General features: G+C 45.9%; 1 protein-coding gene across 2 annotated transcripts in view; it reads right to left on the bottom strand.

Moving 5' to 3' along the window:
• Positions 1 to 3000, bottom strand: part of LOC143766147 (uncharacterized) — a 51813-nt gene extending 48813 nt beyond the window's left edge. For both annotated transcript variants that reach the window (XM_077253606.1, XM_077253607.1), the window contains exon 1: positions 2904 to 3000. In XM_077253606.1, coding sequence (XP_077109721.1) covers positions 2904 to 2969 — 66 coding nt within the window. In that variant the 5' untranslated portion in view covers positions 2970 to 3000. The remainder of the gene's footprint in view (positions 1 to 2903) is intronic.
• Between the last annotated feature and the right edge of the window lie 11692 nt (positions 3001 to 14692).

Here is a 14692-nt window from a genome sequence, read left to right as displayed (position 1 = left end):
AGTGAGAACATTATACTGTGTTGGGGGGATGGTGGCACTGTGGGGACATTATTCTGTGTGTGGAGGATGGCGGCACTGTGGGGACATTATACTGTGTGTGTGTGGGGATGGTGGCACTGTGGAGACATTATTCTGTGTGTGGGGGGATGGTGGCACTGTGGGGACATTATACTGTGTGGGGGGATGGCGGCACTGTGGGGACATTATACTGTGTGTGGGGGATGGCGGCACTGTGGGGACATTATTCTATGTGTGGGGGATGGCGGCACTGTGGGGACATTATACTGTGTGTGTGTGGGGATGGTGGCACTGTGGAGACATTATACTGTGTGTGGGGGGATGGTGGCACTGTGGGGACATTATACTGTGTGGGGGGATGGCGGCACTGTGGGGACATTATACTGTGTGGGGGGATGGCGGCACTGTGGGGACATTATACTGTGTGTGGGGGATGGCGGCACTGTGAGAACATTATACTGTGTGTGGGGGGATGGCAGCACTGTGAGAACATTATACTGTGTGTGGGGGCATGGCGGCACAGTGAGAACATTATACTGTGTTGGGGGGATGGTGGCACTGTGGGGACATTATTCTGTGTGTGGGGGATGGCGGCACTGTGGGGACATTATACTGTGTGTGTGTGGGGATGGTGGCACTGTGGAGACATTATACTGTGTGTGGGGGGATGGGGGCACTGTGGGGACATTATACTGTGTGGGGGAATGGCGGCACTGTGGGGACATTATACTGTGTGTGGGGGATGGCGGCACTGTGAGAACATTATACTGTGTTGGGGGGGATGGTGGCACTGTGGGGACATTATTTTGTGTGTGGGGGAATGGTGGAACTGTGGGGACATTATACTGAGTGTGTGGGGGGATGGCGGCACTGTGAGGACATTATACTGTGTGTGGGGGGATGGCGGCACTGTGAGAACATTATACTGTGTTGGGGGGATGGTGGCACTGTGGGGACATTGTTTTGTGTGTGGGGGAATGGTGGAACTGTGGGGACATTATACTGAGTGTGTGGGGGGATGGCGGCACTGTGGGGACATTATACTGTGTGGGGGGGATGGCGGCTCTGTGGGGACATTATACTGTGTGTGGGGGGGATGACAGCACTGTGGGGACATTATACTGTGTGGGGGGATGGCGGCACTGTGGGGACATTATACTGTGTGGGGGATGGCGGCACTGTGGGGACATTATACTGTGTGGGGGGATGGCGGCACTGTGAGGACATTATACTGTGTGGGGGGATGGCGGCACTGTGGGGACATTATACTGTGTGTGGGGGATGGCGGCACTGTGGGGACATTATACTGTGTGTGGGGGGATGGCAGCACTGTGGGGACATTATACTGTGTGTGTGGGGGGATGGCGGCACTGTGGGGACATTATACTATGTGTGGGGGGATGGTGGACACTGTGGGGACATTATACTGTGTGTGAGGGGATGGTGGCACTGTGATGACATTATACTGTGTGGGGGATGGTGGCACTGTGATGACATTATACTGTGTATATGGGGGGATGGTGGCACTGTGGGGGCATTATACTGTGTGTGGGGGGATGGCGGCACTGTGAGGACATTATACTGTGTGTGGGGGGATGGCGGCACTGTGGGACATTATACTGTGTGTGGGGGATGGCGGCACTGTGAGAACATTATACTGTGTTGGGGGGGATGGTGGCACTGTGGGGACATTATTTTGTGTGTGGGGGAATGGTGGAACTGTGGGGACATTATACTGAGTGTGTGGGGGGATGGCGGCACTGTGAGGACATTATACTGTGTGTGGGGGGATGGCGGCACTGTAAGAACATTATACTGTGTTGGGGGGATGGTGGCACTGTGGGGACATTATTTTGTGTGTGGGGGAATGGTGGAACTGTGGGGACATTATACTGAGTGTGTGGGGGGATGGCGGCACTGTGGGGACATTATACTGTGTGTGGGGGATGGCGGCTCTGTGGGGACATTATACTGTGTGTGGGGGGATGGCAGCACTGTGGGGACATTATACTGTGTGGGGGGATGGCGGCACTGTGGGGACATTATACTGTGTGGGGGGATGGCGGCACTGTGAGGACATTATACTGTGTGTGGGGATGGCGGCACTGTGGGGACATTATACTGTGTGGGGGATGGCGGCACTGTGGGGACATTATACTGTGTGTGGGGGGATGGCGGCACTGTGAGAACATTATACTGTGTTAGGGGGATGGTGGCACTGTGGGGACATTATTTTGTGTGTGGGGGAATCGTGGAACTGTGGGGACATTATACTGAGTGTGTGGGGGGATGGCGGCACTGTGGGGACATTATACTGTGTGTGGGGGATGGCGGCTCTGTGGGGACATTATACTGTGTGTGGGGGGATGGCAGCACTGTGGGGACATTATACTGTGTGGGGGGATGGCGGCACTGTGGGGACATTATACTGTGTGGGGGGATGGCGGCACTGTGGGGACATTATACTGAGTGTGTGGGGGGATGGCGGCACTGTGGGGACATTATACTGTGTGTGGGGGGATGGCGGCTCTGTGGGGACATTATACTGTGTGTGGGGGGATGGCAGCACTGTGGGGACATTATACTGTGTGGGGGGATGGCGGCACTGTGGGGACATTATACTGTGTGTGTGGGGGGATGGCGGCACTGTGGGGACATTATACTATGTGTGAGGGGATGGTGACACTGTGGGGACATTATACTGTTTGTGAGGGGATGGCGGCACTGTGGGGACATTATACTGTGTGTCAGACAGGGGCGCTGTACTATGGGAGCAATATGTGTTTCCTGACTTCCGGTTCTTCATAGTTGGGTCGTATGTATCTACCAGAGGAGAAGGAAGAAAGCGTTATAGTTCTTAGTAATGGGGAATCTCCAGCACCTACCTCCACCTGCAGAGCCGCACACCACATATATGGTGAGTGAAGGACCTTTGCTGACGTCATGCCCATGTGACGGGATGATGTCACAGGAGGGGCGGGGCCTCCCAGCACAGACCTGATACCAGGACTTTGTGGTGCTGATGACGCTGAGGAGTGAGGGGATGTTCCTGTTTGGGGGCTGCACAGGGAAAGGGGGGGGGGGGGGATTGTGTGTGTGGGGGTAAGGGGAGCGAGCTGGTACTTTCTTGTGGCTGCATGTGGGGGTGTGCAGGGAAGTGTAGCGTTATTTGCATGTGGCTGTATGCTCAGGGTCTGTGTGGGAAGGAGGGGATGCTGTTACTTGCGTGGGTCTGCGTGCTGGGGGGTCTCCCTAGGGAAGGAGAGGGTGTTATTCACGAGTGCTGGGTGGGGAATGAAGAGTACTGTTACTTGCTTGTAGCTGTTTGCTGGGGGTCTACCTTGGGAAGGAAGGGGTGCTGTTATTTCCATGGGGCTGCGTGCTGAGGGTCTGTGTGGGGAAGGAGGGGGTGTTATTTCTCGCTTGGACTGTGTGTCCCCTGCATAACCAGTTATTTTATATAATTGTATATGTAAGGCTGAAGTTGGTTTCTTATTCATCAGTTTATTTGGCAACAGGTTTAACAAGAAAAAATAATCACAATAATAACACACACTGCAGCAAGGAGCCCTTATGTGAATACACTTAACAGCTACAAAAATTATAAAACTGGCACAAAAAAGGGCATTAATCAAAGGGTTAAATGACTTTGGGCCACTGAAATCACATTAAGAATACACAGAGAGTGATGCCCCGCATCAAACCCGGGTTCCTCCAACCTGGCCCAAATGGGTTCTGGGCATCAGAATTGGTATCAAACTGGGCAAACAGCCCATTTTCACAGATTTGAATAAGTAACTTTTTAAGGGGTTAAATGACTGAGCCACTGATATCGCATCACCATTACATACATAGTGATATCATCAAACCCAGGTGACTACCCTGGCCCATACTGGTTCTGGCCATCTGAATTGGCATCAAATTGGACAGAAAAATCAATCTTCACAGATTTGAATAAGTAAATGGTGATTTTAAGGTCTTAAATGACTTTTGGCCACTTATCTGATGCCATTATTACATACATATTGATGCCTTGCATGAAATTCAGGTCACTCTAGTGTTTCCCAAATGGGTTCTGGGCATGAGAACTGGCATCAAAGTTGGCAGACAATCAAGTTTCATAATTTGAATAAGTAACTGATGTTTTTAAGGGGTTAGATGACCTTGGACCACTAATCTCACACCACCCTTACATCCCCCGTAATGGTGTGTGGTCCGCCGCCATTGACATTATGCCATTTCTAGTAAGGTTAAAATGTATCAGCAATTTTTCAATATTTTCAAGGAAATTTACAAAACCTACTTTTTACAGACTTATACAATTTTGAAGGGTCTTTCAGGGGCTGATATATTTGGAAACCTGTAGATTGATACCCTGTGGAGAAACGGGGTTAGTGGGTGCTCTCATCCGCTCATTCCACTGAACGCCCGCTCTATCTCCAGGTGGGCAATACAGTGTAAAGGGTAAAACAGTGTGGCAATACTTTATTGAACCAAAACACCCAATAGTAAACAGAACAATCCCAGCAATTACCCCAAGATGGTGCACATTACAGGATCCCACCCTTCCGCTGACTCGCCAGGATAATGGTAGATGTTATGTCCGATCTCCCAAGGTCGCTACTCCAACTGTGATACACACGCAGAGAGGAGGTAACGACAAGCGTAGGGCGATAACCGAGAGCAGTCCTGTGTTCTTTAAGCTGGGTCCGATGTACCCTAAGCTGAGATCCTGAAGCGTGACACCAACCAGCAGAAAAGATGTCTCTTTTATACCTGAGGCCTGTAAGCTATTTTTAGATTTAGCCAGTGTCTTTCAGTCCCCCTCACAGCCTTTCCCTATCTACCTTCGAAGTCAACAAACTGGTTATAGAATACAATACACAATTAGCATATCAGCACACAATAAACAAAGATAAACACACACTATGTACAAGTCACTATTACAGACTTGCACAGTATGTTAACTGGTATGTCAGTTTGCAAGGCTGTTTCCTTGACCCACCAGACATAAACACTTAAATCCACAAGCCAATATACAGATAAAAAAATCAATTCTTCTTGGTTTGCAAAAACATGGTTGTCTGTGAAATTAAGATACAATTTGATTTCTCCTCATTGCTCACCAATCTTAATTAACCAGACGTGATAGGCTTCCGGTCATTGTTCTCTACTTGTCGGGACAGTCCATCGGCATTTCCATGATCTTTGCCCTTTTTATGGGAGAGAGAAAAATTATAGGACTGTAAGGCCAGACTCCATCTGAGTAAACGTCGTCCCCAGTAGTCTGATTTAGCCATATTAAAGGATTATGGTCAGTTATGACCTTGAATTCCTTGCTGTAAAGGTAGGGCTGCAATATCTTTAAGGCCCAGATTATGGCCAAGCATTGTTTTTCTATTGTGGCGTATGCACTACCGGGTGTTTCTGACCATCGTCCCCCACTTGATTGAGTATGGCTCCCAATCTGGTGTCCGATGCATTTGTTTGGACAATGAACCGACGGCGGAAGTCAGGAGCAGTCAGGACTGGGCTTTGGGCTAACTGGATTTTCAACTGGAGGAATGCAGACTCGCACTCTGGGGTCCAGATGAGATTGCGGGCATATCGTTTGGTGGTAAGGTCAGTGAGGGGCTTTGCTACTGTACTGTAATTGGGGATAAACTTTCGATAATAGTTTGCAGTCCCTAGCAAGGTGCGCACCTGTTTTTGGTTGGCTGGGCGAGACCACTATGTAATGGCTTCTACTTTTGCAGGTTTGGGACGAATGCACCCACTTCGTACCTGATGTCCAAGGTATAGTACCTCGGCCATCCCCATTTGGCACTAGTCAGGCCAGATGGTAAGCTGGGCTTTTTCTACCCTCTGCAGCACCTGTGACATGTTGAAGATGCTCTTCCCTGGTATGGCTGAAGATAGCGATATCATCCAGTTAGGCCTGGGCATACCCCTGACATACCTCTAGTAACTGCTCCACCATCCTTTGGAAGGTAGCCAGGACATTCTTCATCCCAAAGGGCCTGCTGGTAAATTCATAAAGGCTAAAAGGGGTGATCAATGCAGACTTCTCTTGAGCCTCTTTTGTGAGTGGGATCCGCCAGTATCTCTTGCTCAAATCAATAGTAGATATAAACCAAGATCTGTCTAATAGTTCATCCACCTGAGGCAAGGGGTACGCGTCAGTAACGGTGACCTCATTGAGTCGCCTATAGTCCACACAGAAGCGAGCACTCTTGTCTTTCTTGGGCACCAACACTACACTGGCTGCTCATGGGCAGGAACTATGACCCCCCCATATTCAACACGTTATCCACTTCAGCCTTCATCATTGCTAACACTGGAGGTGTCACCCGATAGGCCGGTTGTCTGAGTGGAGTGGTTACCCCTGTGTTGACATGAAGCTGGACCAAGGGGGTTCGACCAGGCTGACTCGTGAACAGGGAGCCATATGTTCCAAGCAGTTCTGGTAATTGTTGCTTCTGTTATGGACAAAGCTGCTACCCCCATTCCTCTTTTGGATTCCACCAATAAGTCCGGGATCTGGTCCAGGTCTGGGTCATCTGAAGGAGAACAACAAACTGCTAGGTTGGTAACTCCCCTTTCCTCATAAGCTTTTAGCCTGTTAACATGATAGGTCCATTCACGAACACCCGCTCGATCAAAAGCCACAGTGTAGTCAGTCTCCCTGCATTTCCTGGTGATGGTGAATGGACCTGCCCACATGGCTTGCAGCTTGGTTTTGCGTACTAGTACTAGAACCTTCTGTGCACAGGTAAATCCTCGCAATCTGGCAGTACGGTTGTAACACCGTTGTTGCCTTTCCCGAGCTATTTCTAAATTCCTGTGGGCTAAGGCCATGAGGTACCTCATCTTCTCCCTAAACTTTTGGACATACTCCAGAATGGGAACCTCTTCTGTAGGAAAAGTGCCCTCCCAACTGTCTTTTACTAACTCTAACGGCCCTCGTACTTTTCGGCCATACAGCAATTCAAAAGGAGAGAACCCAGTAGAATCCTGCAGCACCTCCTGGTAGGCGAACAGGAGCTGCTGCAGGTTATTCTCCCAGTCCCCTCCCTCGGACTCCACATATTGACTAATGAGCTGCTTGAACGTTCCATTGAAACATTCACACAGCCCATTAGTTTTGAGGTGGTACGCATGGGGCGGACACCATATTTCTCCCAGAGAGTCTGAATCAGCTCACTTTGGAACTGGGTCCCCTGGTCGGTCAATATTCTGTGGAAACCCTACTCAACTGAAAATGTCCAGTAGAGCTTGAACCACGAGCTCTGCATCTCTGGATGACAGGGCAACGGCCTCTGGATAGCGGGTGGCAAAGTCAACCAGGGCGAGGATGAACCTCTTTCTCCTTTGGTTGAGGATAGCTAAAGGACCCACTAAGTCGATGGCAACCCTCTCGAAGGATTCACCTATGAAGGGCATGGATTTGAGTGGGGCACGACAGGCTGCTGCCCCTATCCATTGACAAACCGAACAAAAGGCTTGGTATTTACGCACTTCTTGGGCGACCTTTGGCCAAAAGAAACTGCGCAGTAGTTGAGCCTGGGTCTTTCTCACCCCCATGTGCCCAGCTGCAGGAACATCATGTGCCAAGCGTAGGAGATTGGGCTGATACTGCTGAGGCACCAAGAGCTGATAAGACACGGGTCCAGGGTTACTCTGGTCATGATGCGCGCTTTTCCCTATATAGCAGTCCTTGCTCCCTTCTACTATACACTTCTCCCTGATTTGTTTCCCCAGGTCGAGCATCCGTACTGTGGGCAAATTCTAGGGTGGAGTCCATGAGTTGGGCTTACCTAAACTCTTTGCGATCTATCTCCCCCCAGTCAATGTCAGCAGTCTGGTTAAATGTCCTCACCGCCGTCAACTCGAGGTTGATAGAGGCTTGAAGTGTCGGTTATCCTTGGGATGGGTGGCAGAAGGATCCACATCAGGGTGTTGTTTGGCTTCGGGTGATGGCAGTAACAAATTGGTTGGACAGTCCTTGTCTGAGGTCATTCCCTAAAATAAGAGGTGTGGGGAAGCCGTCCATGAGTCCCACTTCGACCTCTCCCTGGTCAGTACCCCAGTCCAGCTGCACACGGCTTAAAGGGATGTCCGAGCACTGACTTACAGCCAGGGAGAAGGTCACTTGGCGACCTGGTAAATAGTGTTCAGGTGGGACACTATCTGGGCTGACTAGTGTGATGGAGGACCCAGTGTCCTGAAGTCCCTGGGCCTGGATATCACCGACCTTGACTGGCTGGAAGTGACGTAGGAGATTGGCTGGTGTAGAAGGTGTCATCATCACTGGAGTGACGCCAGCACCTGAGGTGAGTAAAGGCTGTTTTATTGTATAAGGGGGAATAGAGCAATTGAAGAGGGGTTGGGCCAGTTGTGGACAAACCTTTTAATGAAGAAAGCGCTGGAGTTTGATGCACCACATTTATTAAAGCGTTTCTCCGCTACTTTTACATTAATGATTTATCCTAATGATAGATCATCAATGTAAGATTGGTGGGGTCCTGACACCCCCACCGATCAGCTGTTCTCAGTGCTGGCGACAGACAGATATTGTCAGTTGTGGAACTTCATCCACTGTGTAGTGGACATGGGCAAGCATTCAGGAGAAAAAGCTTAACAAATGATGGGGTCCATTTTCTCATAGTACCCTTTGTGTAAATTATAAATTTGGTGTTACAACAGTATTTTAGTGAAAATTATTTTTTCATGTCTAAATGTTATAAAGTTTTGTGAATCAACTGTGTGTTAAAAAAAATCTCATTACACCTTCTAGACAAAATTTCTTGAAGGCTCTAGTTTCCAAGCTGGGTTCTTTTCTGAAGGGTGTTGGCATGTGATTGGCTCTGCATATGCGAAATTGCATGCAGAATTTTTTCCATCCAAATTTACACTCCAAAAATCAAACAGCACACTTTACTTTCCAAGCCCTGCCATGTGACCAAACTGCAATTTTGGGGGCATCTTCACATGCAGGAGAAATTGCTTAACAATTATGGGGTCCATTTCTTCCTATTATCCCTTTGAAAATAAAAACTTGGTGCTGAAACAACATTTTGACTTAAATAAATTTTCACTTTCACATCCAAATTATAAAATTTAAAATAACATTCTGTAAACCACCTCACAGTAAAAAATGGTTAACACATGCCTATATGAATTCTTTGAGGGGTTTAGTTTTGAAAACTGGGTCACTTGTGTGAGGTTTCTCCTGCTTTGTCATGACAAGGAGTCTACAAATGTGACATGGAATTCCCAATCTGTTCCGCAAAATTGGTACTACAAAATTCAAATAGCACTCTTTCTATCCAGAGGTCTGCTATGGACTCAAACACCAGTTTTGTCCATATATCAGCTATTGAATCCACATATGGAGAGATGTTGCATAATACAATTTAAGGTCTATTTTCTACTACTATTCCAAATGCACATTTTCCAGTTAAAGCAATATTATAGTGTAAAAATTTACATTTTTTTTATTCAATTTTACTTTATTCCTGTGTAGCACTTGAAGGATTAACAAATTTCCTAACAGCAGTTAAAAAGTAATTTAAGGGGTGCAGTTGTTAAAAGGGTATACTACAAGTTTCCAAATATATAAGCCCCTCAAAGACCCTTCAAAATGGTAGAAATGTCTAAAAAGTAGGTTTGGTAAATTTCCTTGAAAATAATGAAAAATTGCTGCTACATTTTAACACTACTAAAAGGCATAATGTCAATGGTGGCGCCCCACACTGCCATGATGGGGGATGTAAGGGTGGTGTGAGATCAGTGGTCCAAGGTCACCTAACCCCTTAAAAAGATCAGTTACTTATTCAAATCATCAAAATCGACTCTCTGCCAACTTTGATGCCAGTTCTCACGCCCAGAACCCATTTGGGAAAGGCTGGAGTGACCTGAATTTCATGCAGGGCATCAAAATGCATGTAATACTGGCATCAGATCTGTGGCCAAAAGTCATTTAACCCCTTAAAATCACCAGTTACTTCAAATCTGTGAAGATTGATTTTTTTTTTCTGCCCAATTTGATGCCAATTTTGATTTCCAGAACCCGTTTAGGCCAGGCTAAAGTCACCTGGGTTTGATGATATCACTATGTATGTAATGGTGGTGTGAGATCTGTGGACTAAAGTAATTTAACCCCTTAAAAACATCAGTTACTTATTCAAATGTGTGAAAATTGACTGTTTGCCCACTTTGATGCCAATTCTGATGCCCAGAACCCATTTGGGCCAGGCTGGAGGGACCTGGGTTTGATGCGGGGCATCACTATTTTTGTATTCTTAGTGTGAGATCAGTGGCCTAAAGTAATTTCAACCCTTAAAAACATCGGTTACTTAACCCCTTAATCCCATATGACATACTATCCCGTCAAGGTGACCTGGGACTTAATTCCCAGTGACGGGATAGTACGTCATAGCCGATCGGCCGCGCTCACGGGGGGAGCGCGGCCGATCGCGGCCGGGTGTCAGCTGCCTATCGCAGCTGACATCCGGCACTGTGTGCCAGGAGCGGTCACGGACCGCCCCCGGCACATTAACCCCCGGCACACCGCGATCAAACATGATCGCGGTGTACCGGCGGTACAGGGAAGCATCGCGCAGGGAGGGGGCTCCCTGCGGGCTTCCCTGAGACGATCGGTACAAGGGAATGTACTCACCTTGTACCGAGCATCTCCTCCCTGCAGGCCCCGGATCCAAAATGGCCGCGGGGCTGCATCCGGGTCCTGCAGGGAGGACTTCCGGGTCAGGAGCAGGCTGCAGCTGCAGCTCTGTAAGCCTGCAGCGATGTAAGTGAGATCGCCGATCTGATAGAGTGCTATGCAAACTATCAGATCGACGATCTGTGATGTCCCCCCCTGGGACAAAGTAAAAAAGTAAAAAAAAAAAAAATGTCCACATGTGTAAAAAAAAAAAATCCTAAATAAAGAAGAAAAAAAAAATATTATTCCCATAAATACATTTCTTTATCTAAAAAAAAATAAATAAATAAAAGTACACATATTTAGTATCGCCGCGTCCGTAACGACCCAACCTATAAAACTGTCCCACTAGTTAACCCCTTCAGTGAACACCGTAAGAAAAGAATAAAAAAAACGAGCCAAAAAACAACGCTTTATTATCATACCGCCGAACAAAAACTGAAATAACACGCGATCAAAAAGACGGATATAAATAACCATGGTACCGCTGAAAACGTCATCTTGTCCCGCAAAAAACGAGCCGCCATATAGCATCATAACCAAAAAAATAAAAAATTTATAGTCCTCAGAATAAAGCGATGCCAAAATAATTATTTTTTCTATAAAATGGCTTTTATCGTATAAAAGCGCCAAAACATAAAAAAAATGATATAAATGAGATATCGCTGTAATCGTACTGACCCGACGAATAAAACTGCTTTATCAATTTTACCAAACGTGGAACGGTATAAACGCCTCCCCCAAAAGAAATTCATGAATAGCTGGTTTTTGGTCATTCTGCCTCACAAAAATCGGAATAAAAAGTGATCAAAAACTGTCACATGTCCGAAAATGTTACCAATAAAAATGTCAACTCGTCCCGTAAAAAACAAGACCTCACATGACTCTGTGGACCAAAATACGGAAAAATTATAGGTCTCAAAATGTAGAGACGCAAAAACTTTTTTGCTATAAAAAGCGTCTTTTAGTGTGTTGACAGCTGCCAATCATAAAAATCCGATATAAAAAAACGCTATAAAAGTAAATCAAACCCCCCTTCATCACCCCCTTAGTTAGGGAAAAATAATAAAATTAAAAAAAATTATTTATTTCCATTTAGGGCTAGGGTTGGGGCTAGGGTTGGAGCTAAAGTTAGGGTTGGGGCTAAAGTTAGGGATAGGGTTGGGCCTAAAGTTAGGGTTGGGGATAAAGTTAGGGTTGGGGCTAAAGTTAGGGTTAGGGTTTGGATTACATTTACGGTTGGGATTAGGGTTGGGATTAGAATTAGGGGTGTGTCAGGGTTAGGGGTGTGGTTAGAGTTACAGATGGAATTAGGGTTAGGGGTGTGTTTGGATTAGTTTCAGGTAGAATTGGGGAGTTTCCACTGTTCAGGCACATCAGGGGCTCTCCAAACGCGACATGGCGTCCGATCTCAATTCCAGACAATTCTGCGTTGAAAAAGTAAAACAGTGCTCCTTCCCTTCCGAGCTCTCCCATGCGCCCAAACAGGGGTTTACCCCAACATATGGGGCATCAGCGTACTCGGGACAAAGTGGACAACAACTTTTGGGGTCCAAGTTCTCTTGTTATCTCTGGGAAAATAAAAATTTGGGGGGCTAAAAATCATTTTTGTGGGAAAAAAGGATTTTTTATTTTCACGGCACTGCGTTGTAAACTGTAGTGAAACACTTGGGGGTTCAAAGTTCTCACAACACATCTAGATAAGTTCCTTGGGAGGTCTAGTTTCCAATATGGGGTCACTTGTGGGGGGTTTCTACTGTTTGGGTACATCAGGGGCTCTGCAAATGCAACGTGACGCCTGCAGACCAATCCATCTAAGTCTGCATTCCAAATGGCGCTCCTTCCCTTCCGAGCTCTGCCATGCGCCCAAACAGTGGTTCCCCCCCACATATGGGGTATCAGCGTACTCGGGACAAATTGGACAACAACTTCTGGAGTCTAATTTATCCTGTTACCCTTGTGAAAATACAAAACTGGGGGCTAAAAAATCATTTTTCTGAAAAAAAAAAAATAATTTTTATTTTCACGGCTCTGCGTTATAAACTGTAGTGAAACACTTGGGGGTTCAAAGCTCTAAAAACACATCAAGATAAGTTCCTTAGGGATCTACTTTCCAAAATGGTGTCACTTGTGGGGGGTTTTAATGTTTAGGCACATCAGGGGTTCTCCTAACGCGACATGGTGTCCCATCTCAATTCCAGTCAATTTTGCATTGAAAAGTCAAATGGCGCTCCTTCCCTTCCGAGCTCTGCTATGCGCCCAAACAGTTGTTTACCCCCACATATGGGGTATCGTTGTACAAAGGACAAATTGCACAACAACTTTTGTGGTCTAATTTCTTCTCCTACCCTTGGGAAAATAAAAAATTGGGGGCGAAAAGATCATTTTTATGAAAAAATATGATTTTGTATTTTTTCGGCTCTGCATTATAAACTTCTGTGAAGCATTTGTTGGGTCAAAGTGCTCACCACAAATCTAGATAAGTTCCTTAAGGGGTCTACTTTCCAAAATGGTGTCACTTGTGGTTGGTTTCAATGTTTAGGCACATCAGGGGCTCTCCAAACGCAACATGGCGTCCCATCTCAATTCCAGTCAATTTTGCATTGAAAAGTCAAATGGCGCTCCTTCCCTTCCGAGCTCTGTCATGTGCCCAAACAGTGGTTTACCCCCACATATGGGGTATCGGCGTACTCAGGACAAATTGTACAACATCTTTTGGGGTCCATTTTCTCCTGTTACCCTTGGTAAAATAAAACAAATTGGAGCTGAAGTAAATTTTGTGTGAAAAAAAGTTAAATGTTCAATTTTATTTAAACATTCCAAAAATTCCTGTGAAACACCTGAAGGGTTAATAAACTTCTTGAATGTGGTTTTGAGCACCTTGAGGGGTGCAGTTTTTAGAATGGTGTCACACTTGGGTATTTTCTATCATATAGACCCCTCAAAATGACTTCAAATGAGATGTGGTCCCTAAACAAAAAAATGGTGTTGTAAAAATGAGAAATTGCTGGTCAACTTTTAACCCTTATAACTCCCTAACAAAAAAAATTTTGGTTCCAAAATTGTGCTGATGTAAAGTAGACATGTGGGAAATGTTACTTATTAAGTATTTTGCGTGACGTATCTCTGTGATTTAAGGGCATAAAAATTCAAAGTTGGAAAATTGTGAAATTTTCAAAGTTTTTGCCAAATTTCTGTTTTTTTTCACAAATAAACACAAGTTATATTGAATAAATTTTACCACTAACATGAAGTACAATATCTCACGAGAAAACAATGTCAGAATCGCCAAGATCCGTTGAAGCGTTCCAGAGTTATAACCTCATAAAGGGACAGTGGTCAGAATTGTAAAAATTGGCCCGGTCATTAATGTGCAAACCACCCTCGGGGCTTAAGGGGTTAATCAAATCTGTGATAATTGTCTGTTTGCTCACTTTGATAAAAAAAAAAATATATCTATCCCTCAACCAATCCAATAATTGTTATATAGCAAGGTAGTGTTGAAAAAAATTAAATATGGCTTTTAATAACTTCTTCAAAAAGACCACTGGTCTATTCAAGCCAAACAAACAAACAAATGACAAACACTAAAACATATAAAAGTAGGACTCAAACTCCATATACAAAAGGTAAACTCCACATCAGCCGTGCCTGTATAGTCTTGCTGAAAAATATCCCTTTATTTTCCGGCATTCAAATCCCTTGAGCCCACTATAATTAACTGTAAGGCTGGTTTCACACTTGCGGTTGTGTCCGCAGCGTTTCTGACACGTGTCTGCATGCGTCTTGATTTCCTATCTTTAACATTGTAGATGCAGGCGCATGCGTTCGCCCACGTTTGCTTTTCGTGGTACGCGGCTGGCTCATCATGTTAGAATTTTTTGGGCGTCAAATTTCCGCCGCCATACGCATTCTGACGCTTACGGAAGGAGTGCGTCAAAACAACGCATT

The sequence above is a fragment of the Ranitomeya variabilis genome, chromosome 4, assembly GCF_051348905.1.
Source record: "Ranitomeya variabilis isolate aRanVar5 chromosome 4, aRanVar5.hap1, whole genome shotgun sequence".
NCBI lineage: Eukaryota > Metazoa > Chordata > Amphibia > Anura > Dendrobatidae > Ranitomeya > Ranitomeya variabilis.
Note: the sequence above shows the minus strand (reverse complement) of the source record. Positions and strands in the feature narration are given on the sequence as shown.